The 27,992-nt window shown below is 44.4% G+C and overlaps 1 protein-coding gene across 1 annotated transcript; it reads left to right on the top strand.

The window, feature by feature from the left end:
• Positions 1 to 456: 456 nt before the first annotated feature.
• On the top strand, positions 457 to 27,992 carry BIN2 (bridging integrator 2; the record flags this gene model as incomplete). The annotated part of the gene is made up of 13 exons (XM_084256126.1): positions 457 to 537; positions 8,245 to 8,325; positions 14,566 to 14,620; positions 14,913 to 15,007; positions 15,580 to 15,675; positions 16,889 to 16,996; positions 17,322 to 17,407; positions 18,428 to 18,503; positions 19,351 to 19,433; positions 22,613 to 23,372; positions 24,915 to 24,995; positions 26,940 to 27,014; positions 27,963 to 27,992. 13 exons carry the CDS (start codon positions 457 to 459, stop codon positions 27,990 to 27,992), a joined length of 1,707 nt encoding a protein of 568 aa, XP_084112252.1.

Here is a 27,992-nt window from a genome sequence, read left to right as displayed (position 1 = left end):
TGGTGTTTCTATAGCCCAGGCCGGAAAACTTGATAGCTGGCAGGGCTGAGTGTCTGCTACTCCACCAAGGCCTCTACTGGACAGACCCCGGCCCCAGCCTGCGCTCCAGAAGTTTCCACTGGGCCCCCAGGCCCTGCTGGGAGCTAGAGCTGGAACTCCATGGCCATGGGGAGGGTCGGGGCACGGGCTGGGGTCCAGCGGGCCTCAGGCAGACCTTGCAACGGCCCTCGGGGTGGCCTCGGGGTGAACCCGGGCTCGCTGCACTGGGCTTTCGGGTGACCTGGGGGTCTCGGGGGGCCTGGCAATGGGGCGTGCCGTGCCCCACCGGGGTGGGTGGGAAGGACTAGGCCCAGCCGCCCCGCCGCCGGATGCGAGGCATGCCGGGAACCCGCACTTCCTCCTGGGGGCCCCCAGAAAACCACAGGGCCAGCCGCCTACCCTTAGGGAGCCGGCAGAATGGCTGAGGGTAAGGCAGGTGGCGCCGCGGGCCTCTTCGCCAAGCAGGTGCAGAAGAAGTTCAGCCGGGCCCAGGAGAAGGTAGGGCGGCCTGTGCGGGCCCCACAGGGGAGCTGAGGCCCCAGTGGCGGAGGGGCGTGCAGGGTGCCCGAGCTGGAGACTGGGGTGTCCGGGTTCCCCCAGGGAAGGCGGGGTGGGGGTGGGGGGAAATAGGGTGGGGTGGGGGCCATGAAAATGAGCTGACTTGAGAAAGAAAGTGGAACATCACCGAGAAAGGATGGGGAAAGTGGGGGACCCATCTCGCAGAACCTTAAGGCACAGGCTGACCCAGAAAGGTGAAGGAAAGGAATTAGTGTTGCCAGCTAAATGGAGCAATTTTGGGCCCAGTATTCCAGGGAGGATGGTATTTTACAGGTGATGAAATTGAAGGTTCAAAAAGGGTAATTTCTGCTGTCATAAGACTCTGACGCTCAGCCGAGCTGCACCTGAGTACCACGCCTGCTTTAGACTAGTTCGTAAAGACTCGAGTAATTCTGCATATTCTCTCTGGACCACACACGGCCAGGCCTCTCTGTGGTGTTTAAATGCTTGTAAGCCTTAGCCCATATCTGCTTCTCCCGCTGTCAGGGGTCTGTGGCAGGTTCCCTGTGGTGGTGACATGGCTCTAGAGTGTTAGCTCTGCTCCAGCACTAGGCCTCCATCCTTCCTCGCCTGCCTGTGTGGGCTGTGCGGACACTTCTCCACATATTTTAACGGCATTGTTGTTTCTACCTGTTGAGGATAGTGTCTTTGCTCCTAACCTGAACACCTGCTCTCCACCTTAGTTGATGAGATTGTGTGGGAAGATGAATGAATCAGAAGAAAAAGGAGATAAGAGAGATAAGAGGAACTTGAGATTGAGTGTTGGTTTTCTAAGGTCCATGGTCTTGGAAGCATTTGGATGAATGACCACATGTCTAAGAGCTGAGGTACCCCTTCCATCTTCTGAAGGCAGAGCAGTCAGTGGCTTGGGGAAGGCGGAAAGGCTACCAGCCCTCCCAAGTGGGATTATCAGCTGAGAATTGATGGAAGGCAGATGTAAAAGACTCACAATGGAAGGTAGAAGGACAAGAGAAAAAAATATGTGTATATGCGTACAAAAAAGGGTGTTGGTGAACTTTCTTTCACAGGAAGCTGGGGTCATGTAGAAGGAAAAAGAAAAAAAAAAATGTGTGGCCACACTTTGTTACTTCACCTTACCCTAATTTCATCTTTGTTGGTGGTTTAGTTTCTTCTTAGAAGGCTTTCTAGTCACAAATCTGAGAGACACCAGAACCTAAGGGAAGATCTAACTACAAGTCGTGTGGGAGGAAGGACTTCTGGAGTAGAGAAGGCTAGCCACCCGTGGGTTAGAAAATAACCCCCCCCCAAAAAAAAAAAAACATAACACAAAAGAACTCATGGGTAATAATGATTTTTAAAGGATGCACCAGCTGATTTTACATCACTTTCACCTTCTGACCTCACCTAGTCTGTTATCAACACTATACCCTTGCATTGTGACTTCTCTCCTTTTCTAAACATGGATTCAGAATAAATAATGCCCTGCATTATTTACAGAATCTGGGCTACAGATTCTACATGTGTAGAACCTACATCTGTCAGATGGGAGAGTTGATGTTTAGTGATTTGGAAACTCAGCATGGTAAGGACACTAAAGTAAGAAGGGGAGAGGGCTCCTTGAACTCTCAAGGAGAGAACCAGCCACCCACATATACCCTGTTCTTTCTGATCTGAACCCTGAGGAGGCAGAGAAAGAGCAGACTGCAACCTGCCCTAAGGAACTCCCAGGTTAATGCAGAAATCAAAAAGAGGGCCTCCCTGGTGGCACAGGTGTTAAAGACACAGAGCTATGAAGTTATTGCCAGCCACTGCAGGATGAGTTCATTCCCCGGCCAGCCAGGGAGCTGACCCATATGGTGCAGCAGACCTTTCCTGTCTCGCCTGCTGCTTCCCCTCAGCAGTGTATTTCAGTCGATTCGCCTGTTCTGCTCCCCACTCTGTCTCTGGCGAATCCTCTCAGCCCCCTTGTACCTCTGGCCTACACCCCAGTTCTTGTAAGCATAAATAAATAAATCTTTTTTTTAAAAAAAAGAAATCAAGAAGGTGCTCTGAACCCGCAATTAGATGCAAGAGCAGACAGATGTTGAAGTTGGAGCAGCGCAGCTGGCACCCTGGAGGTTGAGGATGCTGCTGGACTGGATGAGAATGTCCTGGAATACTGGGAGGGCCCTCCCTTCAGCTGCCAGAGTCCTTGAGTCTCAGGAAGTTATTGGTAGTAAGATAGAGAGGAGTTAGAGTTAAAAAAAAAAAAAGGAGGGGGGGCTTCCTGGACACTGCAGTTTTTCTCTAAGCACTGGGTTGTAATCATCTGAGTAATGCGTGTAATGAATGTGTCAAATATTAAATGCTTATAGTGGACAAGGCACAGGAATATTAGGCATGTTCTCTCCATTTCTGGAGCCAACATCATCGTGATATAATCTCACTTCATCTTGTCAACTCTTCAAACATATTGTTAGTATCCCAATTTTAGAAACAAGGAAACAGGGCTCGAAGGAGATTGACAAGTGGCAGAACTATATTGAGACCCAGCTGTCCTGCCTGTGGGTCCTGATCCCAGGCAACGCTCTTTACAAGCTTCCTGATATGCCACCCAGACATCTGTGCCTCCCCACTTCCTGCTGACCTTCTCTCAGGAACAAAGCAAAGGATGGAAACACCTTTTGCCCAGGCCTTCTCTGAAAAGCTGGGAATGAAGGGCTGGGGACTGTTCAACATATATGGAAATGGTCTTGTTTTATTTCCCAGTTCCCACCCATCCTCAACATGAGAATGCATTCAAGCTAGCTTCATTGTATTTTTACAGTATGATAATCTTCGCATTTCACATAATGCTTTTCCCACCTGTTTGTGATTTCTCTGTGGCAAACCTCTCACATCTCCCCCAAGAAAAGGGCATTTTTTACTAATCTTTTGTTGGTCTTTTCCTCTGTTGACCTTTACTCAACTTGTATCCCAAAGTTTCCAATCAACAAATGTTTACAGAAAAAAAATTGACTGGGTTGGACCCAGGAGGGAACTTATTGATAGGTAAAAGGCTTTCCTTGGCCTCCCTGTGGCGCAAGGGGTTAAGTCTCAGCACTGTGAAGCTATCCACAGCCACTGCAGCATGAGTTTGATCCCTGACCAGGGAACTAACCCACATGGTGCAGCAGACCTCTCCTGTCTTGCCCGCTGCTCCCCTCAGCAGTATTTCATTCAGTAGATCCACCTGTTCTGCTCCCTACTCTGTCTCTGGTGAGTCCTCTCTCTCTCTCTCTCTCTCTCTCTCTCACACACACACACACACACACACACACCTCTGGACTGGACCCCAGCTCTTGTATACATAAATAAATCTTAAAAAAAAAATGAGGCATTCTTGCCCACAAGAAACCTATAATCCAGTTTAATATATGTACTATGTAAGGGTAGGATATAACATCTAATAAAATAAGTGACAAGAGATCTGCATGTCTGTGGGAATTACCAAGACAGAAAGGTTGAGGAGAATCAAGGAGGTTTTATAACGGAGGCTGAAGTCCAGGTAGTAATCGTGGATGATTAGTCGTTTCTCAGGCTAGTGGTGAGAACTGCCTGCTCAGGCCCGCCAGCCTGAGCAAGGCATGGAATCTGGAAATCCTTTCAGGCAGAACAGTGAGAAGCACAGCTAAGCTGGAGAACCGGAGTGTGGGAGAAAGGGCTGGAAAGTACATTAGAGCCCTGTTAAGGACAGCCTTTAGCATTAACTTTTTTCATAACTACAATACTGTTATCACACCTAAGAAAAATAATTTAACAAAATTCCATAATAACATCTAATACCCAGACCTTATTCAAATCACCCCAATTGAGAGAATTAACTAAAACACAATAAATGACTGTGGAGAAAGGTTATGGTAAGCCACCAAATGTTTAGTGATTTTTTTAAAACCTTCTAGTAAAGTCTACACAATAGTTAAAAGAATAGGTCAATGAGCACTGGAATATTCTTTACATTCACCAAGTGTTAACATTTTGACAGCTTTACTTTCTCGCTTGTCCTGCTCTTTCTAAGTATCGGTGTTCTCACTTCTCAGCTGCCAGGACAGGACTTTAGGGATTGCCATTTATAACAGAGTTTCAGCACCCAGACACATGATCCTGTTGCTTATGGCAACAAATGGCTTTGGCCCTGGGCACTGGGTTATGTTTCCAGGGTGATAATACTCATCTTTTCGCTTTCAGAATTGAAGGTGGCAGTGCTCACTCAGCTTATTCACTCTCCAGGCCTTTCTGCCTTGATCCTTTAGAGACTGGGAGGAGGTGTGTGTGGGGGGGAACTGGTCTGCCCCTGAATCTGTCACGTTGACAATAGACTGAGCCGACTGATCTTTCAGCCATCTCCACTCCCATGCAAAGGAAGGGAGGGGTAGCAGGAAGGAAGTGAGAGCCCAGCGCTTAGCAAGGTGGTTTTGCAACTTTCTGTTAGAGAACAGTGTTGTTTTTGAGGGGGGAGGGAGGGATAATGGAGCGGGGGAAGAGGTATGGGAGAGGCCCGGAAGATGCCAGACTCCACACATCCAGGGCCCAGAGTTAAGTGAGGTGGAGTTAGAGACACAGACAAACACATGTGGTTAAACTGAAAAGGAAATAAAGACAGGCAGGATTGCAATGAGATATAACTGTAGTGGATTTGCATTGAGTAGTATCTGCAGGGCAGCACTAGGAAAGCAACTTACATGTCTAAAATTGTTTAAATCTCAACTCCAGGAGATACTGTTATCTTTAAGGGAAAAGGTGTTCTGTAAACTGAGGCTCAAAGACTTACAGCCAGTAAGTTGGAGGGGCCAAGATGGGGGCATATATCTGGCTGACTCCCGAAGCCTTGATCTTAACCACTACACAGAGAGCTCAGGGAAATAAGAGGTGCTAACCCCTAGGATTAAGGATGAAGATACTTCCTCACTGCCAAGACCAGGGCGCTCCTGCATATGATTCAAAGCCTTTATAGTGAGACTCCAGTCTCCCTTTCTAGTGTCCTTTCTTACCTCTCCCTGCAACACACCCTCAGCCAGCCACACTGAACCAGCTCGTGAAGCTACGTGTGAGTTTGCATACTCCCACAACTGCTGATGTTGTCATTGCCTGGAACCCTCTTTTCACCTCCCCCTTGATACTTCATTCCATTCTAGAAAAACCTTACTTCAAGACCCAGCCCAGGCAGCGCTCTTACCCACCTGTGACTGCAGGTGTTTCTCTTCACAAAACTTTTCCCTTTGCAAAGCAGCAGTGGCAGCTCTTTCTGCCCACTTGTGTCTGTGCAAGCTGCTTCTTCCCCTTTCCTTCTACTAATAAGCCCGTCCATTTAAAATTACAAAAAAAAAAAAAAAAAGACCCAACCCATTCATCCATCCCCTTCCTGTGTCAGTTTCACTCTCCTTGTTCTAAATGTTATCTATTTGCTAGATACTGAGAAATCTAGATGAGTAAAGAGAGTACCCAATCCTTAAGGAGCTCACAGTTTAAGAGACACAGATAAATACAAATAATAAAAGTTATAGAAGCATATCCATGGTGTAGAAGTTGCAAGTGCTTAGAAGGTGGTGATTAACTCAATTAATGACATGAAGTGTCATTAAATATCACAAAGGCTAACAGGTATGAATTGGGTATATTTAGGTATCTGCCTGACAGACAAGGTGGGACAGGGCATTCCAGAAGGAGGAAACAGCATGTACAACAACAAAAAAAAAAATTGTATGACCTATTCAGGAAACTGAAAAAAATATCGTCAAGGAAAGACCTTCAGGAAGGAGGAATAACGAGGCTTAATGGAGGGTCAGCTCACCCAGACCTATCAGGAAGCGAGTGTGTGACCTGTAACTTACAGATACATATTACATATTGAGCATTTAATAAAAATTTGTTTTGTTTTGTTTTTACATTTTATTTTTTTTAAATACTTGGTTTTTTTAACATTTATTTATTTAATAGAGGCATGTTTTTATTTATTTGTTTGTTTGTTTTGTTTATACAAGCACTGGGTACAGTCAGAAGCGCGAGAGGGTGAGAGAATTCACCAGAGCCAGAGCGGGGAGCAGAGCAGGCAGAAGGACCAAAGTACACTGCTGAGGGGAGCAGCGGGCGGCAGGAGAGGTCTGCGCGCCATGTGGGACCCTCCTCCGGTGGCCGGGGAGCAGCCGGGGATCGAACCGGCGCCGCAGGGGCCGCTTCGCAACCCAGCACTCAACCACTGTGCCACCGGGGAGGCCCTTGTTTTTACATTTTAAAAGGACAGGTTTATTAGGTAAAGGAGAAAGAATAAAAGAGTGCGCCTGCATAGACACAGGCAGGTAGAGAGCTCTAAAAATTTGTTAAGCAGGTGAATAAACAATCATTAGGAGGTTTTAAGTAGCAGCATAAAAGTCCTATTGCAACAGGCCAGACAATCAAAAAGGGTCCAGACTAAAGGTATGTATGGGATGGTTTCCCTAGATGAACATGTGGAGGGATTTGAAGGAGGTGAGAGAGAAGTAGTTAAGGGCAACTCCTGAGATTGAAACTGGGGCCTGGGGATTATAAGAAGTATTAAGGCTTTCTTGCTATATGAAATTACTTGTTTATAAGGGAGTGGCCCCTTTGAGAACAGGTGCTATATCTATTTCCGTGTCCTGTTGTAAGGGCAGGAATAGACACGGTGCAGTTTTTCTGATCCCATGCAGACCGGGTGAAGGAGGAGTCAGAGTCCTCAGTGGTTTTGCAGGTTTTTTATTGGGGTTCACCAGGCATATGGCAGGCAGGGGTGCTGGGGGCTGGGAGGCTGGCAGTCCTCCCAGCCCCCAGCAAATCCTCACTCTGTCTGGGCTCTCCAGCCTTCTCTTGGCTTCTGCTTCTCTTGCTTCTCTCTCGGCTTCTGCTTCGGCTTCTGCTGGCGTCTCCATGACGCCGCCCTTAAAAGCACAGTCTTAGCCCAAGTAAGCCCCATCTTCCTATGCCCACACCCTGTTCCAGGTGCCCCCCATCAGGCATGCATTCAGGACCGCAAGGATCTATCATCTATCCTGATGGCGGGAGGGCAGAAAAGCCTGACATTTGTCCTTACCCGACACCTGTGTATTATTAGCACTGAGACCAGTGTCATGGCTGGCTCTCGGGGTCCAGTGGAGAGAAAATCCACATGAACAGCATTCATTTCTAGCTGAGTTTCCAGTGCATTATATCAGGAATTCTCTGCATTTTCCACAAGGGCCGTCCTAAGAGTCTCCTGCCCATCTCTCTTACTTCAACTATCTAGAGGAATCTGCTGCTATGGCTGGAAGAGGGTCTCTCAGGTGAAAATGATTTTAAGTCCCCTGATTTGTCCTTAAAAACTGTGCATATTTTATATTCTTCTCATTAATCCTTCTTTTGATATAATGCTTTTCCCTGCCCTGCCAAAAAACTACTGTAAATAATGTCATTCCCTGAAGCTATACCCTATTCATGCCAAGCTTTATGTATACCCCCTAGCACACTGCTGTGTACCCCCAAAGTGTACCCCAATTTGAGAAGAACCACAAAGCATGATTGTTTTTTCAGCAATATGTTACATTTCTAATTCTGTTGGGCTGATATTAGTAGGCCCTTTAGTTGTACCCGACACGCAGAGACAGCCAGGATTATAGGAGCCAGCAGGTACGAGGGACCTGACTGTAACGTGTGACCCTTACCAACTTACATCCCCAGGTGCTACAGAAGTTGGGGAAAACTGTGGAAACCAAAGATGAACGATTTGAACAAAGTGCCAACAACTTCTACCATCAACAGGTAATCTGAAGGGGGCAAGGGAAGCTTAGAGGGAGAAAGAAGACACGACGGTTGAGTGGCAGAAAAATAGCAGCAACTAAACCAGCGAGCAACTCTGCCGGCTCATCCTCGTCCACAGCAAGGGCCCCAGGGTGACCTCCTGCTTTATTCTTCCTTTGGGAACCAGAGAAACTCACCTTTTCCGTTCCTGCTGACTCTGGGTTCTGGGCCTGACAGGTATTCTTTACTCTTAGTGGTTTCTCCGAGGTACTGTAGTATCCACAGATCCTTAGACAAAATCAAAATGAGCCCCTGCTCAGTTTCTTGGGTGGCTTCTTCACTCCACTGCCAAGTCCCCTTCCCCGCTCTTGGGGGTTCTTATTAGCCCCGTGTTTTCTCTGTTGCCTCTTTGAACACCACCTAAGCCTGTTATTCTAAAGTAATGCTTCCATCTTCTGCCTGTCATCAACAGACCTTCTGTTCTCACTGTTCCTTTGAGTTTCACTGGATATTGTGGGCAATATTTTTTTTTAAAGATTAGTTTACTTATTTATTTATACAAGAATCGGGGTACAGGCCAGATGCGTGGGAGGATGAGAGGATTCACCAGAGACAGAGCGGGGAACAGAACAGGCAGACTGATGAAATACACTGCCGAGGGGAGCAGCGGGCACGACAGGAGAGGTCTGCTGCCATGTGGGACCCTCCCTGGCTGTCAGGGATTGAACTGGTGCTGCAGAGGCTGCGGACAGCTTCACAGCGTGGTGCTCAACCACCTGCACCACCACGGGAGGCCCTATTGTGGGTAATATTGTGTAGAAAATTTGCATTAAGAAGTGGATAACAGGAACAGTGTCCCTAAAAAGAGATCAGCATGAAAATAGTTCCCTGTCAATTAAAAAAAAGTGCTAAGAGAAGTTTAACTTTCCTTGGGATTGTTGACTCTCTGTCTCCAGGTGTCAGGCATTGTGTGCTTAGTGAGTTACATGCACTTGTCAGATCTGACATCAGTTCTGCAGATTTCAGTCCCCTCTTTGTAGTAGAAGGGGACTACTACTTAAATGAATATCCACTTACAATACAATTCTGACACTGACTACCCAGAATTAGGTCGGATTTCACAGGTTAAGGACAAAGTCCCCCACACACACACTGCCTTGCTTCAGACACCAGCCACAAGCTCCAGAGATCCCCCTGGGGACCTGCATTTCTGACCAAATGACTACAAATTTGGGGGTCCCTAGTAGCCAACTGAAGGGGTCATAGAACTCGGGAAAACATTCTACTACAATCATAGCTTTATTATAAAGAATATAAATCATGACCAGCTCCTTTATGTGAAGAGACTCATAAAATGAGACCCCGTTTGTGAGGTCCCAAAAGTGAGGCTTCTGCTTCCTCGAGATACATCATCCTTCCAGCGCAATGATGTTGATTACCAAACAGGGAAGAGCTTCAGGTGTCTAGAGATTTTGTGATTTTTAGCTCATGAATCATTGGTCACCTGATTGAATTTAATCTCCAGCTCCCCTCCCTGGAGATCAGGCTGCTAGCACTTGTCTCAGAGCCCCAGGCCTCACATTGTTCATCTTTCCAGCCTTCCAGGCATCATCCTGAGTCATTTGTTTAGTTGAGGGGCCCAGCATGACTCCCCTATCACTCAGGAAATCCCAAGGAATTAGCGGTTACTTCCCAGGAACCAGGGATGAAACCAACCAAGGTTTTCATTGTACAGTATCAGCTAATTGAGTTATATGACAACTTAATTCTTAAAAAATTATATTACAAGATATTTGCCATCATCTAATTAAGTAGTTGACTGTATATCAGAACCATTTTGGGAAATATTTTAAAAGCAATATTTTGGGAAATATTTTAAAAGTCTTTGGGGTCAAAATAAGGGGGTTGTAATTGTATGGGGAATATAAAAATAAAATTTAAATAAAAAAATAAAATAAAAATAAATAAAAAGCGATTACAGGCCAAAAAAAAAAAAAGTCTTTGGTAGTAGCAGATGGAAATCTGTTCTTTTAAACTTACTTTATTTTATTTTTATTTTAGATATATTTTTACACCATTTTTCATTTTTGTACAGTGTATGCATTTTCATCTGGTTATAGTCCAAGTAAAATTCCCACCACCTTTATTTTGATCCTACTCCGTTTTCCCCCCCGTAGTATGTCTCTGGTTTGTATTGCCTGTTGATTTTGATTTTTACTTTATTATAATTAGTTTTTTTTCTTGATCCCTTATTAAATTCCTGCTATAAATGAGACTATCCGGTGTTTTTCTTTTTCTTTCTGATAAACTTATTTTAAAGGAAAATTTCAACTACATGAAAGCCAGAAAAACCTGGGTAATGATCGATATTACCCATCATCCAGCTTCAATTACTTATCAACTCCTGGGCATCTTATTTCATGTTTCTATCCACTTTTCCCCATCCTAGATTATTATGAAGCAAATTCTAGATCTCACATCATCTTACTTCTTCATTGAGCTCTAAAGATAAAGGACTATCTTCAGATAAACCAAAACCATTGTCAGACCTACAAGTAGATTTTTCTATGTAACATTCACTTATAAAGGATAGTCTAGATCCTTTGAGGGGAAATAAAATCTGGGTGACAGGGAAGAAATTTAATCAGGGTAACAGCATGAGAGACTTGGAGAGCTAGAATTCAAACTTAAACCCTTGCTTTTTTCACTGTATCTCACTAGGAGACCTCTCTGGCCCTCTTCTCAATTCTAGTTACTGTTCTACTTCCAGTGCAGGCATGAAAAGAACAAGCGTCAGTGAGTTGGCAGCCACCTTGAAAGGTGAAAGCTTGTGGCTGGTGTCTGAAGAGAACAGCAAGAAAATAGTTCCCTGTCAATTAAAAAAAAATAGTGGATAAGAGAAGTTTGCCCCTCTTTGCCCCTCTCTGCCTTAAAAAAATCTACAAAGGCAGATTATGAGTAGAAAGAGCAATAGATGAAGGAAGGGCCAGTCAAGCAGAATAAGAAGATCAGATGGGACAATCCCTTCAGAATTCCCAGTGCAGACCCACCACCTAAATGTCACTTGAGTAGAAAATGTATTTGAGAAATGAAATGGAGTGAAATTAGGAATAAGGGAATCACTTCCCAGCCTTTCGGCAAAGATCAAGTGTAGGAATAAGGGAAAGCTTGCATCCTGCCTGAACAACGATAGACCTATAGTAACTGGTGTTTGAACACGCTTGGAAATTTTCCTCTTGGTGAGTTCATTTAACAAACATTTCATGAGTGCTCAGGGCATGCCAGGCATTATGCTCAGTGCCAGGACAAAACACCATGAGGGAAATACACCTGCCCTAAAGCACTCACCGTTTAAGGAGACTGACACCACAGTAGGCCTGAGGTTAGACTGGGATGACTTAAGTGAACAGAAGGGAAAAGGACAAGCTCAAGGAGATCAAAAGTGAAATATCCCTCAGGTAGACCAGTTGGTCATGTGCCCTATCCCTTATGTATAGCCGGCTTGGGGGCTTTTTTTCTTTTCTTTTTTTTTTTTTTTTTATTTATACAAGAACCGGGGTACACGCCAGATGCCCAGGAGGGTAAAAGGATTCACCAGAGACAGAGCGGGGAACAGAACAGGCAGACTGATGAAATACATTGCTGAGGGGAGCAGTGGGCGAGACAGGAGAGGTCTGCTTGCCATGTGGGTTGCTCCAAGGCTGGCGGGGATTAAACCAGCGCTGCAGAGGCTACAGACAGCTTCACAGCGCTGCGCTCAATCACCTGTGCCACCAGGGAGGCCCGGGCACTTTTTTTCAATAAAAATATCACTCCCAAACTTCCCAGCCTGATTTTAAGGCCTTGCCACTGGCCCTGGATTCCTGATCAAGTTTCTGTAGGTAATGTTTTTTTGAGGACTCTGCTTGCTCCCCGCTTTCCCTTTCTCCAGAATCTATTCTTTAGGAAGAATTCTTATCCTCAGATAACATTTTAGTTTCTTATTTCTGGTAGTAACAGCTGCTTCCAATTCATTGCCTTTAAAATCAAATACAATAATCTTATTTCATCTTTCCCTTCTGCATCTCCATCAGATCACAGGCTTCCAGCACTTACTCAGGCTTTAGTTACACTATTTACACTTGTTCTGCTGAATGTCAGGGTTTCTTTGAGTCCATTTTTTTCTCCTCCAGCAAGTAGGGATAGTGGTAGGGACCTTTTTCTTCATTCCCACACCCCAGTTTCTCAGGATACAGCTCTGTCTACTTGAGTGATCTGGACAAGCTTTCTGAGTGACTGGTTCGTTAATTAAGGGCTGGGACTGTTTGTAGAAAGGGTGGGAAGGGTTAACTTGGACTTTATGGTGCTACCAAGAACTTGGCAAGGATTCAGAAAAAAAGCAGCAGTGATAAAATCTTTACCTGGGCATTTATAGATGAGGAAATGGAAGCCAGAGCAGTGGGGTAACTTTCTAGTTGGTGGTAGAGACAGATGTTGACTTCCAGACAAGTGAGAACCTAAGACTATGAGTGTCGTGTCTGTCAGGAAAGAAGACAGACCCTGGTATTGTTTAGACTGGAGACATTTCAGGGGCATGAGGACAGGTAAAAAAAAATAAAATGACAGCTAGTGCTGTCTCCCCAACCCCCCCCTTACCTCCTGCCACCACCCACACACCCTCATATCAGCTTCTTAAAGGAAAGAGCAAGAGGGGCCTCCCCGGTGGCCCAGTAGTTGAGCCCTGGGCTGCAAAGCTGCCTGCAGCCTCTGCAGCGCAGGTTCGATCCCCAGCCACCGGCGAGGGTCCCACATGGCGTGCAGACCTCTCCTGCCTCCCGCTGCTCCCCTCAGCAGTGTATTTCATCAGTCTGCCTGTTCTGCTCTCCTCTCTGGCTCTGGTGAATTCTCTCACCTTCCCACGTTTCTGACTGTACCCAATGCTTGTATAAATAAATAAATAAATCTTCAAAAAAATAAATAAATAGGGCCTCCCCGGTGGCGCAGTGGTTGAGCGCTGGGTTGCGAAGCTGCCCGTAGCCTCTGTAGCGCCGGTTCGATCACCGGCTGCTCCCCAGCCACCAGAGGAGGGTCCCACATGGCGCGCAGACCTCCCTGCCGCCCGCTGCTCCTCTCAGCAGTGTACTTCGGTCCTTCTGCCTGCTCTGCTCCCCGCTCTGGCTCTGGTGAATTCTCTCACCCTCCCGCACTTCTGACTGTACCCAGTGCTTTACAAATAAATAAATAAAATCTTAAAAAAAATTAAATTAAAAAAATAAAACCAGTAGCCTTTAAATAAATAAATAAATAAACCACAGAGATGGAGTTGGGGCTTTAGTGAGATGCAACAAAGGGTAGAACGTATTCATTCAGATTCTGCGGACTATAAAATTGTACCTCCATGGGGCAAGGGGTTAGGCACAGCACTGTGTAGCTGTCTGCTGCCTCTGCTGCATTGTGTGGTAACTCCCTGGTCAGCTGGAGATGGAAATGGTGCAGCAGACCTCTCCTGTCTCCCCCGCTGCTCCCCTCAGCAGTGTATTTCAGTAGATCTGCCTGTTCTGTTCCCCACTCTGTCTCTGGTGTCTCACCCCCCACACTTCTGGCCTGTACCCCAGCTCTTGTATGCACAAATAAATAAAAATAGATCTTTTTTAAAGAAGACAAGAAAATGGGAGCCATTATCTCCCGGAGAGAAATGCATAGATGGTATCTGGCAGGACACTTAAATTTCAACAGAGGGACTTGGGTTACTAGAGAACAGACAGAAGAAGGAAGACATTCCAATGCAACAGGACTTGAGCAACCTCCCAACTTAAAATTGCCCCAAAAGAGGCAGCCCACAACTTCCTGGTAAAGAGAGTAGAGGTTAATTTATAACATTTGCAAATGTTTGGAAGAATTCCAAGATTTATTTCTGCTTTTAAGCTACTTTTCTACTTTGACCTCTGGAGTATCTCCCCAAATGTCTCTGTTTTTTAAAAAGATTTATTTATTTATGCATCCAAGAGCTGGGGTACAGGCCAGAGGTGCAGGGGGTGAGAGGAGTCACCAGAGATGGAGTGGAAATAGAGCAGGCTGACTGACTGAAATACACTGCTGAGGGGAGCAGCGGGCGAGACAGGAGAGGTCTGCTGTGCCATGTGGGTAGCTCCCTGGCCAGGGCTCGAACTCGTCCTGCAGTGACTGCAGATAGCTTCATAGAGCTGCAACTTAACCCCTGGCATCCCCTGGGAGGCCCCCAAATGTATCTCTTTAATCATAAGAGGCACTTCTCTGTTTCAGACAGAAGGCAACAAGCTCTACAAGGACCTAAAGAACTTCCTCAGTGCAGTCAAAGGTGGGCATTGCAGCACAAGAGAATGCAGAGGGCATTTATGAGGTTACTGAGAGGTCAGGAGATGGGGGAAAACAACCATACTCAGGCTTTTGACTGCCTACCCCGGCTTCTGGAGCTTTGTGGGACCGTGAAGTGTAACATTTCCTATCACAACCCCGCGTAGCCTCCCTCAGTGATAACTCAGACCTTCTGAGTTTGGCCTAGTGAATTGGACCCGCTGATTTGCATGTCACCCACGTAACCAAGCTGATTTTTGGAAACTTTATGGTAGGACTGAGTTCTTCCCTTTCAGTGATGCATGAAAGTTCAAAGAGAGTGTCAGAAACCTTGCAGGAGATCTACAGCAGCGAGTGGGATGGGCACGAGGAGCTGAAAGCCATCGTAGGGGTAAGAATGTTCTGGGCCCTACAACGCTTCAGCACTCACCCCCGCCCTCACCTCAGCCCCATCTTAGCTTCTCCACCCAAGCAAATAAGAAAACAACGAGCCAGTTCACATTGTTCCTTTGCATGATCTCAATCATGGGTGGTAAGAAGAAGTTGCAACTGTAAAGGTAAAAACGAGTCTTCCTTAGTCCCTGGATTCCTCTGTTTTCAACCCTTTTCCCCTCATTAAAACCTTTCAAAATTTTTACTGACATAAAACCTGTTGCTTGTTTTTGGAAACTAACTTCTTGCAGTTATTTACATCCAGACATCCTTATTTCTCAAACTCTAGAGTCCAAGGCTTTGACCATCTACTCTGCTCTTAATCCTTGAAGGCATGACCTGTCTCCAAAGGGGCAGTTCCTTGGGAACGGTTCTTTCTTCATCTGACTCTTCCCAGGAACCAAACATGATAGTCTAATACAGTGCTCCAAAAAGGAAGTTTTTTGGAGGAAGAATTTGGGTATTTCCCTGGTATGCAGTTGTTTTTTGAGACATGAGACCTCATCACTGCCCTGTGCCTCTGTCCCACAGAATAATGATCTCCTTTGGGAAGACTATGAAGAGAAACTAGCTGACCAGGCTGTGAGGACCATGGAAAACTATGTAGCCCAGTTCAGCGAGATTAAGGTACTTACATCATCAAGGATGGGTTGTGAGTGATACCAGTCAGAGAATATTGGGTTAAGTACAATAAATAGAGGGAGAGCCCATGGTTATGAGTGAAGTCAGATAGGAGGAGAATTCAAGTTGAGGATTAGATGAGGGCTTGGGGTGGAGGGTCCTCGGTGAAGTGGAGGTTATGTTTAGACTGAGATTTCAGTCAATGCGGTACAGGCTGGTTTGAATGAGACCCAGGTCAGGGCCTCCTTTTTAAATCTCAGAAACAGCTGATGGGACTAAGATGTTTATTGTAGAGAAGAGGAAACTTGGCGGAGTCCTAATAGTTATATTCGAATACTTGAAAGTCTGTAAGATGAAAGAGGAATTTGGTATGTTCTAGACTCTTCTAGAAAGCAGAATTCGAATTTTTTTTATTCATTCAGTTCTGATTTATGCTAACATTGTGCTGATTTTAGATTAATAGGAAGAAATTAGAGGGCACATGACTTATGTTTCTAACAGTTAAAATTTTCTAAACATGAACTATACTGTGAGGTAGTGAGTTGTCTTGTCTCTGTTTAAGCAGAAGTTGAACTACTTCTTACCTTGATTGTAGTGAAGCTTCATGTGCTGTACTGAATAGGAAGTTGGATCAGAAAATCACTAAGATTCTTTCAAATTCTGTGATTGAGAGAATGAGACAAGGACCAATAATATAGTGTGTTTCTCCCTGGTATAATTTGTCATTTGGATAAAATTGAGTAAACTTTCTCTCAGTGTAATTTACGATTTTATTGTGCTATTGGGTTTTATAATTAGCTTTCTGTAACACTAACACTGTAGAGCAGATGAAGTTATTGAGATTCCAAAAGAGATGTGTCTTGCCTTAGATCCTGGGGCTAATAAAATTAGGAGTAAAGCATAAAACTTTTGACTTTCACTTTAATAGTAGTCTCAAGGTCATGTCTGGAGCTGAACCAGTTTATAGAGAGGGCTCATATGAAATGAAAATTTAGTGCCACCTCCCATGTGCTGTTAGGATTACCCCTTACACTGTGTCCCACTGAGAATGCCATCCTTTACAGATAGCAAGGAAGCTCCCTTGGCTTAAAAACCTTGTTAGAACGAGAAAATTGATAATAGGAGCCAGGAATATTGTCTTTCTATTTGATATGATGGTACCTACATCCTGGCCACTGAAAAGTGAGCACCAAGGTCCTCTCTTATGACTCTGGGTTAGGAGAGAATCGCCAAGCGGGGTCGGAAACTTGTGGACTACGACAGTGCCCGGCACCACCTGGAGGCATTACAAAATGCCAAGAAGAAAGATGAGGCCAAGACCGCCAAGGTAAAAAAAAAAAAAAGAAAAGAAAAAAGTCTGGTAAAAGCTTCCTGCCCTCCCTCTCCACAGGATGGTGGCAGGTGGTTGGGCCAGACTGGGCCTAGGAATGATCAATTCTGCATCCAGTGTCCTAAAGGAAATCCTGTTTCCTCTGACACTGATGCTGTAAGGATAGTCAGAGACTCGAGGTGGGGGAGGGCATAGGTCTAGGGAAGGAGCGCTGTAGTTCCAAGGGACTCTAGTCCCTGAAAAAATTCAGAGGTTAAAGGAGGCAGCCTCTAGCCTTGGGTTCAGTGTCGAGAGGGATTTGTCTGTCTTTTTTACCACCCAGGCAGAGGAGGAATTCAACAAAGCCCAGATTGTGTTTGAAGATTTGAACCAGGAACTACTAGAGGAGCTGCCTGTTCTTTATAATAGGTAATGACTGAAATCCAAGAAAGGGCCAGAGGCTTAGGCCAGAGGAGGGCCTGTTCTCCTAGCAGCCCAAACATGTCACCTCCTTGAAAAGCCTGATCCAAGAGGGGAATGTAGCCTCCGTCCAGCTACTAACTTGTGTGTGGTGTTAGCCAAGCCACTTTATCTTTCTAGACCCTGGGATCTTCACTGCAGTACAGAGATAACTATCCTTGCTCTACCAGCTTTTCAGGTTTAAATACAAGATGCTCCTTGGATAGGGGAGTTCCTGGCAAGTAAAGTGCTGTCATCCTGTGTCTTAGGAGTATCTGGTTTCATGCTCAAGTACATATATTTTTAAGCAGACTTGCTTTGTAAACACCTGTCAGTAGGTTTATGTAGACGATAGACCAGCAGTTAATGATTTCCATTAATGAAGATGTCTTTGCTTCACAAGAGGTGAAAGTGTTTTAGATGTAAATTTTCCACATTGGAGGAGAAATCTGAATAGAATTTCTATTTGTAACCTATTTTCTTCTCTTATATAAGATACACTTTAATACAATTAGAGTCAAAATATTTTCTGTTGTCATTTAATATTATTCTACAATGTATTTTAAAACATTAATTTTGTGACTCTTAATTTAAATAGAATCAACTGTCAACTTCCCCAATTCATTTGCAGTAGAATTCCATTAATATGCACGTAGCTTCATAGAAGTCCAAATATTACATAATGAAAAAAGAATAATTACTCACTATAATTATATAGCCTTATACTTACACAGCACTTAAAAAAAAAAAATCTTCAAAGCACTTTTATGTCTAATTCTGTCCCAAAATTAGAGCTCTGTCATCCTGGACTGGTAGTCCTGCTGAGAGTCAGGTATGCTTCTGGCCTGGCTGGCAAATCCAGATCACAAAACATCCCGAGTTTAGAATGTGAGGTGTTTCCTCTGATTAACATTGGTCTAAGCTCCTATCTTATATTTCAAGGAGCTCTTTTCCCATTCCTTACCTGTGTACTGTTTTGCCTCCTGCTAGTCGCATTGGCTGTTATGTGACCATCTTCCAAAACATTTCCAACTTGAGGGATGTCTTCTACAGGGAGATGAGCAAGGTGAGCAACATTTGGCCAACTTACACACCTATGTGGGTTTTCCAGTAAATATGAAGGTAGCCCTAATTTACATCATTTCTATAAATATCCATATTAGTACCACAGATTTTTACTGTGTTCTAATTATGAAATAATATCACTTACTTGACTGTATCAGACCATATTAAAGCACATATTTACACTATCAGAGGGCCTTCACCTCCGTTAACCACTGAATAACTGCATCCATCCAAACTTAAGCTTCAGGTGAGCCGTGGTACTGTGGAAGGAATAGCTGAAATGGAGAGCCAAACCATGAAATCGGTATCTTTTGTTGCTAAAAGGAACAATGGTGAGGAGAAACTGAAAGAACGGGTCAGTTTCTCAGGTAGTTAGTTTTGAATAAAGCCAGTCCTGTTCAGTGACAGGCAGCCAAAGAACATGGCCTTAAGGGGTCTTTTCTTGCTTTGGGAGTCTTAAGAGTCTTCTTATTACAATAGTAACTATATCATAATATTGTACTATAGAACTATATTATACATCCATACATATTCCTCTCCACAGCTTCTCTGGCTAAATTATCATATGCCCTGTTAAAATTATGAGTTCTCATTCCCTGAATCACCTGAGAAGCTAGAACCACAAACATCAGTTGTGGGCCCCGCCTTGGGGGAGCTGATGGGAAAAGTAGAGCTGAAGGGTGGCAGGACAGGGCCCAGGACACTAGTAGAGAGAGATGAGGAATTTTATCACTGAGAGTTAAAAGAGAGGGGACGTTTTATTTGGGGGAGCTGTCTGAATAGGGCAGAGATATGCCAGTGTCGGGTTCCCGGCTGGCTAGCATCCTCTTCCTTCTCTCTGGCTCTAGCTGAACCACAATCTCTACGAGGTGATGAGCAAACTGGAGAAGCAACATTCCAACAAAGTCTTTGTGGTGAAGGGACTATCAAGGTGAGCAAGCTCTGCTGCGTTGTCCAGTGCGTGAACATACTCAGCGCCCTGACCTCTAATCCCAAACCCTGGCCTTTGCTTTGTGTTCATCTGCACGGTTGGTTGGCACTACACCCTTGTATAAATCCTTTTTCTTTTTAGGAATTATATCAGCTATAATTTAAGGTATAAAGGAAACAACAAATAATAATATCCCTAGCCATCCAATTTAAGAAATCCACTGTTACGTATATCATTGAAGCTCACAATGCCTCTGCCACTTCGCTTTCTCTCCCTACCCCTTACCCACCAAAGGTAACTACTGTCTTCATTTAGGATTTATTATTCCCATTATGTCTTTTTACTTTCATTATACACATATATATGTGCATACAGAAAATATTGTTTTGCCTGTTTTAAACTTTATGCAAATGGAGGTATACTGTATGTATTTTTTTGCAATTTCTTTTGTTCTTAGTATTTTTTTCATCTTTATTTTTTCTCTTACTATTATTTGTGAGATTTATCCTTGCAACGTGTTGCTAGTCTGGTCTTCCTTCTTGTAACTGTCAAGGATGCTATTTTATGCCTCGTTCACTTATCTGTCCTCCTGATAAAGAACACTTGAGTGGTTTTCCAGGTTTTTTGCTATTACAAATAATGTTGCAATGAGCATATTTTACATTTCTCCTTGTGAGTATTATCAAGATTTTCTTTAGGGTGTATACTAGGAGTGGAATTGCTGAGTGATAGTCTAGTCTGTATTTGGGCTTTGTTAACCTTAGTAGATTTTGCCCTGGCCAAATGGCTCTCCAAAGTGATTGTTCCAATTTACAACCCACCAGCAAAAACTAAAGACCCATTACTCCATGTTCTTGCTACATGTGACATTGTCAGACTTCTTAAATTTTCCAACTTAATGAATATGAAATGGAATATTTTGTATTTTTAATTTACAATTGCTAGTTACCTTGAACATCTTTTCATATTAATGGCTATTTAAGGTTTCTGGTCTGACTTTCCTGTTTATCCTTTACTCACATTTTTCAATCCAGTTGTTTCCCTTTTTTAAAAAAATTGATTTAAATTTTTTCTGTGGGGAGGGTTCTAGATTTTTTTTTAAAGATTTATTTACTTATTTATACAAGAACCAGGGTACAGGCCAGATGCGCGGGAGGGTGAGAGAATTCACCAGAGACAGAGCGGGGACCAGAACAGGCAGACTGATGAAATACACTGCTGAGGGGAGCAGCAGGCGCGACAGGAGAGGTCTGCAGTGCCATGTGGGACCCTCGCCAGCCGGCCGGGGATCGAACCGGCGCTGCAGAGACTGCAGACAGCTTCACAGCGCAGCGCTCAACCACCTGTGCCACCAGGGGAGGCCCTAGGGTTCTAGATATTAATCCTTTAATAATATGCATTGCAAATATGTTCTCTCAATTTGTTGTGGCTTGCTTTTCCATTTGTGTGTGTGTGTCTTTTGTCTTCATACATTCTTTATGCTGCTAAGTGTAAACAATTCACCAGTCTCTCAGTATCTGATCACTTTCTTTTTTCTAAAATCTTTGTTTAGAAAGTTTTAAGTTTCTTCTATGCACAAGGCTTAATGTTAGAGTTAAGGATCCAAAGACATCAGAAACATGTCCTTCTCTAAAGAACTTATTAAAAAGCTGAAAGGACAGAAAATGTGTCCTGGGGACAGTGTACCTAATGAAGTCAGTAGAAATTCCAGAAGGATAATTTGTCCACATGCAGATGATTAGGGAGGCTTTAAAGGAGGCAGTGAAACTGAGCTGGGCACTTCAAGGAAGAACTCATATTTGTTTGTACTACTCATTTAGCATTTAAAGACTTAAAAAGAATCACTGAGGGGTTAACGTCGCCTTCCTACAAGAATTTTGTTTTGCTCTGAAAACTCTATGGCTTCTCTTCCTGGCATTGAAAGCCAGAGTTCTTTCTAATTATCCCTTCTTCTGAAACATACCATCACTGAAACCAAGATGTCCCAACTCTGCAGCGTAGTCTGGTCTTTTCTTGTGATGCCCTGGCCTTCTAAACTTACAGATCCCTCGAGGGCTAGTGCAGAAAGAACCTTATGGCTCTCAGTTTATCTCACATCAGAAACTCCCACCAGACAGAAACTAAGTTTCTCTCCTCCTCCTCCTCCTTCTCTCTTCATTGCCCATCCTGGGACCCAGCTGGTCCCTGTTAAGTAAATATTTGTGGGTTGCTTAACCAGTTGGTGAACAGTGCTAGGAGGCACTTAAGGGGGTGAAATAGGAGTCAAGCTGATGTTGGCTACAGAAGCACTCAGCACCGTATCCAAGAATATTCAGTAAATGTTACAGTTTTCCTTATTGGCAATAGTTAAGTTCTTTTCCATCACTGCAAGCACTGGGTTAGTGAGTACTAGACCATTGCTCCTAGGGGAGACACAGGGGTGGGTTCCTGTGCGCCCCTGGGTCCCGTGTTTTCATCAGTAGATCAGCATAGCACCTTGTCTTAGATTGTTGATTTCCTTGATACTGCACTCACAGCCAGCAGCACCATAACTCATGTGTGAAGGCGGCTTATCTAACAGACATGTTTTCTCTATGAGGCACATCACAAGCTTCTTTCTGGCTCTTAGACGACACTTTGGCACAACACTTGAAAGCCATTTTAAATAGCTAAATTACCAACAGAAAGTACAACAATGTGGAAAACATGGCAAGGAGAACATGTTTATGGTCTAAGAACTGAAAGAAGGCAGTTCTCCCAGACCTCAGCTGGAATGTTCACTCCAGGCGCTCATTTTTCACAGCTTGCGCATGTGAATGACCCTGAAAGAACCACAAATATGGCTTTGGGATTATAAATACATTTGAGGGAGTAAGCAAATTTGCAAATACAGAATCCGCATGACTCAGCTACTTATCACCCATGAATCTTTTCCCCAGGGAAAATGCGTTGTTACTATTTTGTTGTCTTTCCTTGTAGTTTGTTTTATTTTTCATGTTGCTGAGAGAGTGATAGAGAGAAAATTTTATAGCCATTTCCCCCTTTGCAACGTAAACATGACTGTAAATTATACAAACTTTCAATTTCATTGAAATTGTCTATTTTTTTTTATTACTCTGTGCCCCCATGACTCTTCAACTTGGGCGCTGAGGTTGCTGCCCGTGTTAAAGCTTCTGAATCTGAATCCCTTTCCCTTTTAGTAGCAGCAGGCGTTCTTTGGTCATCTCTTCCCCGGTTCGAACCTCTACAGCGTCCAGTCCTCTGACCTCCCCTACCAGTCCCTCTTCACTTTCTCTGAAGAGTGAAAGGGAATCTATCTCAGCAAGTGAAGAGGAACTGCCACTTGAGCCAGCCCAAGGAGAAAACAGCTCTGAGATCAAAGAAGAGCCCTTGAAAGAGAAGGCAGTCGAGGACGAGGACGAAGAGTCTGAAGCAGGCTCCTCTGAGGAGGAAGCGCCTCTGCCAGCCTGCAACGGCCCCACCCCGGCCCAGCCTTCTCCCACCACGGAGGACAGCCAGCCCAGGGAGGAAGTTCCCCCTTGCTCCCCGGCACCAGCCCCAGGAGGACCTCTTATCCCCTCAGAGCAGCCTGCGACTCTCCCAGAGGTAGTTCTCCGAGCCCGCACCGCAAGTGAAGGATCTGAACAACTAAAGAAGAAACCCTCTATCCAGAGGACCTCAGCACCCCCTACCAGGCCTCCTCCACCCAGAGGCACGCCCAGCCCCAGGCCCTCCTCAGGCAACATCACCTCCAGCCCTGAGGCCTCGGAGCAGGGTTCACCCAGCAGCTCCGCTGTCTTCCTGGGGACTGGGACTCCAAGCCCCAGGGCCTCCTTAGAAGCCTCACCTGATCCACAGCCACCAGAGAAGCCAGCAAGAGTTTCTGAGAGCAAAGAAAAGGAGAACGCCAACAGTGTGAGCCCAGAAGAACTTTGTACCTCCCCTCCCCTGACCTCGCAGGTGAGAAGGGATCTGGTTAAGTCTTTGGTAACTTTCATGTGAATCTCCTTGACTGTAGTCAGGTCACCCCATAGTTGGTCAGATTTTCTGTCATTATATCACAGTCTTAAGGATATTTGAGGGCACTTTTTTTTTTTCTTTTTTTTGGTTCCAGGGATTATCTCACATCTCCATAGCAATTCATTTAGTGATCTACTCTTAGGGTAGTTGACTTCTACAAAAGACTGTCTCTAATACTACCATGAACAGATTCTTCCTAATTTCTTCTGTATACTCCAAGCTTACCTTTTTTAATTTTTTATTTATGGGACCCTCGCTGGCAGCCAGGGAATGAACCGGTGCTGCAGAGGCTGCAGGCAGCCTTGCAGCCCAGCACTCAACCGCTGCACCACCAGGGGAGGCCCAGTTTACCTTTTTTTTAATGGGGATCAGAGAGGAGAGTTTCACTTCAGTGTGTCATACTTGTGACTATAGTATAGAGACCCCCAAAAACATGTCATCAGAAAATTTCCAAGACATAGCTTCTTTGAAATTTGAGATTTGTTAAGAGACCTTGAAGAAAGAACTCACAGAGGAAGGTAAAGCAAAAGGGATGGCTTTCCGAAAGGGAAAATGTGGGTAAGAAAAGAATTTTGTTAAAAAATAGAGAAAAGAACTTCTGGAGAGCAACCAGTTCCTGGAGTGACCTAGAAATCAAGTCATATTCTATTCAAATTATAAGGAAAGTCTGTGTCATCTAAAGAAACTCAACCTGTTTTATGAGGCTCTTCAAGGGCAGAACTAGGCCCTATATGTAAAAATTCTTTATGTATATTTTAGATTAATACAAAAGGAACTTTTGTTATTTAACTGTTTAAAAAAAGGTATAGAAAAAAAATTTTAATATAGGAGAAAGGGCACAAGGGGCTTCCAAAAACCAATATGGGAGGGTCACCTTGAGAAATAATTCTTCTTCCTTGATGTTAATAACTAAGGATACATGGTCACCTATCAGGGACATCATAAAGAGTATTATGGTGAGACATGTGACTAAATGGCATCAAGATGCATTCATTCATTACACAATTACTAATGATTCAGGTACTTTTCTAGGAGATGGGGTAATTACAGTGATCAAAATGCAAAAGTCCCACTTTTCTGCGTCTTACAGTCTAGTGGGGGTGGGAAGGGAGGAGATATAAATAAGAAACAGAATAAATAAGTAAAATTACAATTTAGTGATGATAAGAAATATGGAGAAAAATTAAATAGGGGAAGGCATAGGGGAGTGGGTCAGGGTTGCAGTTTTAAACGAAATGATCAGAAGGTAACATATGGGCAGTGACAGAGGCCAGGACATAACCCTTATGTGTAAGGGAGCATGAGATTTCTGGAACCCCCTCAAATCAGACCCCTACTACAGCATGTGCCCAACGGAAGGTTGTCCAGACTGCCTGAGGCGTCTCCTGCTGTCTGAGAGGACCTGACAGAAAGGGAGCGAGGGCAGCATCCAGGGTGTGAAAGTGTGCGATTTTCTCCTACATTGTCTGCCTTGATCCACAGGTTGGATCGCAATCTGACAAGACAAAAAAGATGGAAGACAAGGAAGAGGACAATGAGGTTTTCTCAGCTGACTCCCCTGAGGTACTAAAATCTAAATCATCGATGTTATTTTGCCCTCAGTCTTGAGTCTCTTGAAGCACTGAAGGTCCTAACACTGCAATATAGAAAACTTCCCCTTGGCTGGTTTCTGCCAGAGGTTAGCTGTGCTTTTTGATAGTGAATAAGCACAGGGTACATTGGAGTTTACTTAGGGAAAGCGTCACCACATCTCACTGTTCTGTACCGAAAAGAGCAACTTGGGCCTCCCTGGTGGTTCAGGGGTTCAAGTCTCAGTGCTATCAAGCTATCCCCAGCCACTGCAACATGAGTTCGATCCCCGGCCAGGGAGCCGACCCACATGGCGCAGCAGACCTCTCCTGTCTCACCTGCTGCTCCCCTCAGTGTATTTCAGTCGATCTAGCTGCTCTGCTCCCGACTCTGTCTCTGCTGATCCTCTCGCCCCTCCACACCTCTGGCCTGTACCCCAGTTCTGGTATGCATAAAAAAATTTAAAAAATGAATCCTTTAAAAAAAGTAAAAAGAGCAACTCAACAGTATGGACATCCTAAATTAATTTGAATTTGACTTTGTTTTACATGATTTTAGTAAGCAGATAGCAATAGACCACCTGCTTGGCTTTGGTGATTAATATAACAAGGTTGGATTCTCGGATTAATCTTACTGTTGGGGAAGTTATGGGGGTCCAGGTGCTGTCTGGACCAGGCCAGTAACTCTCCTACTGGAGAAGAGGTTCAAGACACCATGTCCTCTCCCCTGAGGCTACCTACTTATATAGTTTGAGATTTATAATATTTACTCGCTCCTAGCCTCCCCTGGGAGATTGCTTTGGTCATCAACTAAGGAGACATATCTTCCCTATGGATTAAGCTACTAGAGCATCTTAGACACTAACCCACTCAAGTCATCAATCCACGAGAGCCCATGGCCTGCAGGACAGGCCCCTTCCCTTGTGGAGGCATCGTTAGTCATGTTGTCTCACGAGCAGAATTGTAGTCATATCACGTATAAAAACAGGTAAATAAAATTATAACTGGGAGAAAATCTGCTCTTGCTCATCATTTGAATCACCTGAGAGAGCAAAGATTTTGATAACTATCTGGGCTGCGCTATTACCTCTGGGGTAAGTTGTGGCCTGGAGAGACAGGGGAAGTAAGAAGGAAAATGTCCTTAAAGGAGAAATCACAGAATTTCTTTTTTTTTTAAGATTTATTTATTTATGCATACAAGAACTAGGGTACAGGCCAGAGGTGCAGGGGGGTGAGAGGATTCACCAGAGACAGAGTGGGGAGCAGAACAGGCAGATCTACTGAAATACACTGCTGTGGGGAGCAGCAGGGAGACAGGAGAGGTCTGCTGCACCATGTGGGTCAGCTCCTCCACTTTACAGGAGTGAATTTTATAGTGTGTGAACTAAATTTTAATTAAAAAAATAATTCTAACCCTTAGAGTGCCGAGGTCTCCCCCAGGCTTAGCAGTTCCTAAGCAGTTCTCATCTCAGAACCTAGACCATTTCCCAAAAAAACCTTTGTGCCACTGGCCCTTCTTAACTGCTTTCCATGGGTGAGGCTCCTCTAAGTGAGAGAGCTGCAGTGCATTCTTAAGGACCGTTAGTCTAAAAGCAGTAGGCGGTGGTTTTAAGACCTCTATTTATATCCTCAGGCTCTCACAGAGATGTACGTTAGACACATGTCACATAAATCACATGGTGTCTGATCATGGAAGCAGAGTCTGAAACACCTGGTTTCCTGTCCCAGCAAGTCATTTCACCCTTTGAATCTTGATTTCTTGAGTTATGGCAGAGGATAACAATAAAGCCTTCCCTGGTGCCTATAGGGCACCAGCTAGAGGGAAACAGCTTTGTATGATCGTCCTTTGTGTTACATATGACACAGAAGACCCTTCTTAGAAGCTGAGAAGCTGGGGAGGTTGAGCCACTTCTTACTGGCAAAACTCTTCTTTTTGTAGAACCAGGGTCTTCAACCTCATGTCTCCGCAAATCCAGAAGAGAACAGCGACATAGCACCGGGGCCTCAAGAAGAGGTAAGGAGGCCAGATACACATAGAACAGGATCGGGCAGTAAGATGGGGCATTAAGTGGACAGAGATTTAGTTGCAGGCTGGGCTGCGAGAACTTAGCAGTGAACAGTATACTTAGAGCAGAGTCAAGCGGGTGATAGCCAGAGAAACCAAGAGTAAACCACGACTTTGCAGTTTCTCTGTGTCTATTTTTCAACACTAGGCCATGAGCTCTTGCCTCTAATTATAACCCTATCTCCTAAGTATTTGTTTAGTTATAGCTACACTTAACGTCAAAAGCTAAGATATACAAAAGACATAAATATATACACATACACAATAGAGCAAAATAACTCAAAAGTATATGCTAACATAAAACAGAGCCAGGAATTAGACGAGTACAAATGTGTCTATAAAACAAGCTTACTAACTATAGACCACAAAAGTGGTTCCAAACTTTCTAACATCCAAAAAGAAGAAAATCTGATCAGCCTAACTCATGATGCCTGTTCCTTAAGAAAGCAACAGCTCTTGCTCCCAAGATGGGAAGTTTCTCCTGTAAAGGAGAGATGACAAATGATGTAATGAACACTGTCTTCAAGTCTTTTTTTAAAAAAGATTTATTTATTTATGCATATAAGAGCTGGGGTACAGGCCAGAGGTGTGGGGGGTGAGAGGATTCACCAAAGATGGAGTGGGGAACAGAACAGGCAGTCTGACTGAAATACACTGCTGAGGGGAGTAGTGGGTGCATCAGGAGAGGTCTGCTGCACCTTATGGGTTGCTCCCTGGGGATGGAACTGGAGCTGCAGTGGCTGCGGACAGCTTCATATGTTGCGCTTCATAGGTTGTGTCTTAACCCCTTGCACCACCAGGGAGGCCCATCTTCAGGTCTTTACAAGGATCCCAGTAATCACTTTCATGTCACTCACAAAGCTAATTGACTCTTTTTCCCCCATCCGCACCCCACAGGGGCTATTGGGAGGGCAGTTTAGCATCTAA

The sequence above is a fragment of the Talpa europaea genome, assembly GCF_964194135.1.
Source record: "Talpa europaea genome assembly, chromosome: 15".
Taxonomy (NCBI): domain Eukaryota; kingdom Metazoa; phylum Chordata; class Mammalia; order Eulipotyphla; family Talpidae; genus Talpa; species Talpa europaea.
This window is presented reverse-complemented; position numbering and strand designations above follow the sequence as displayed.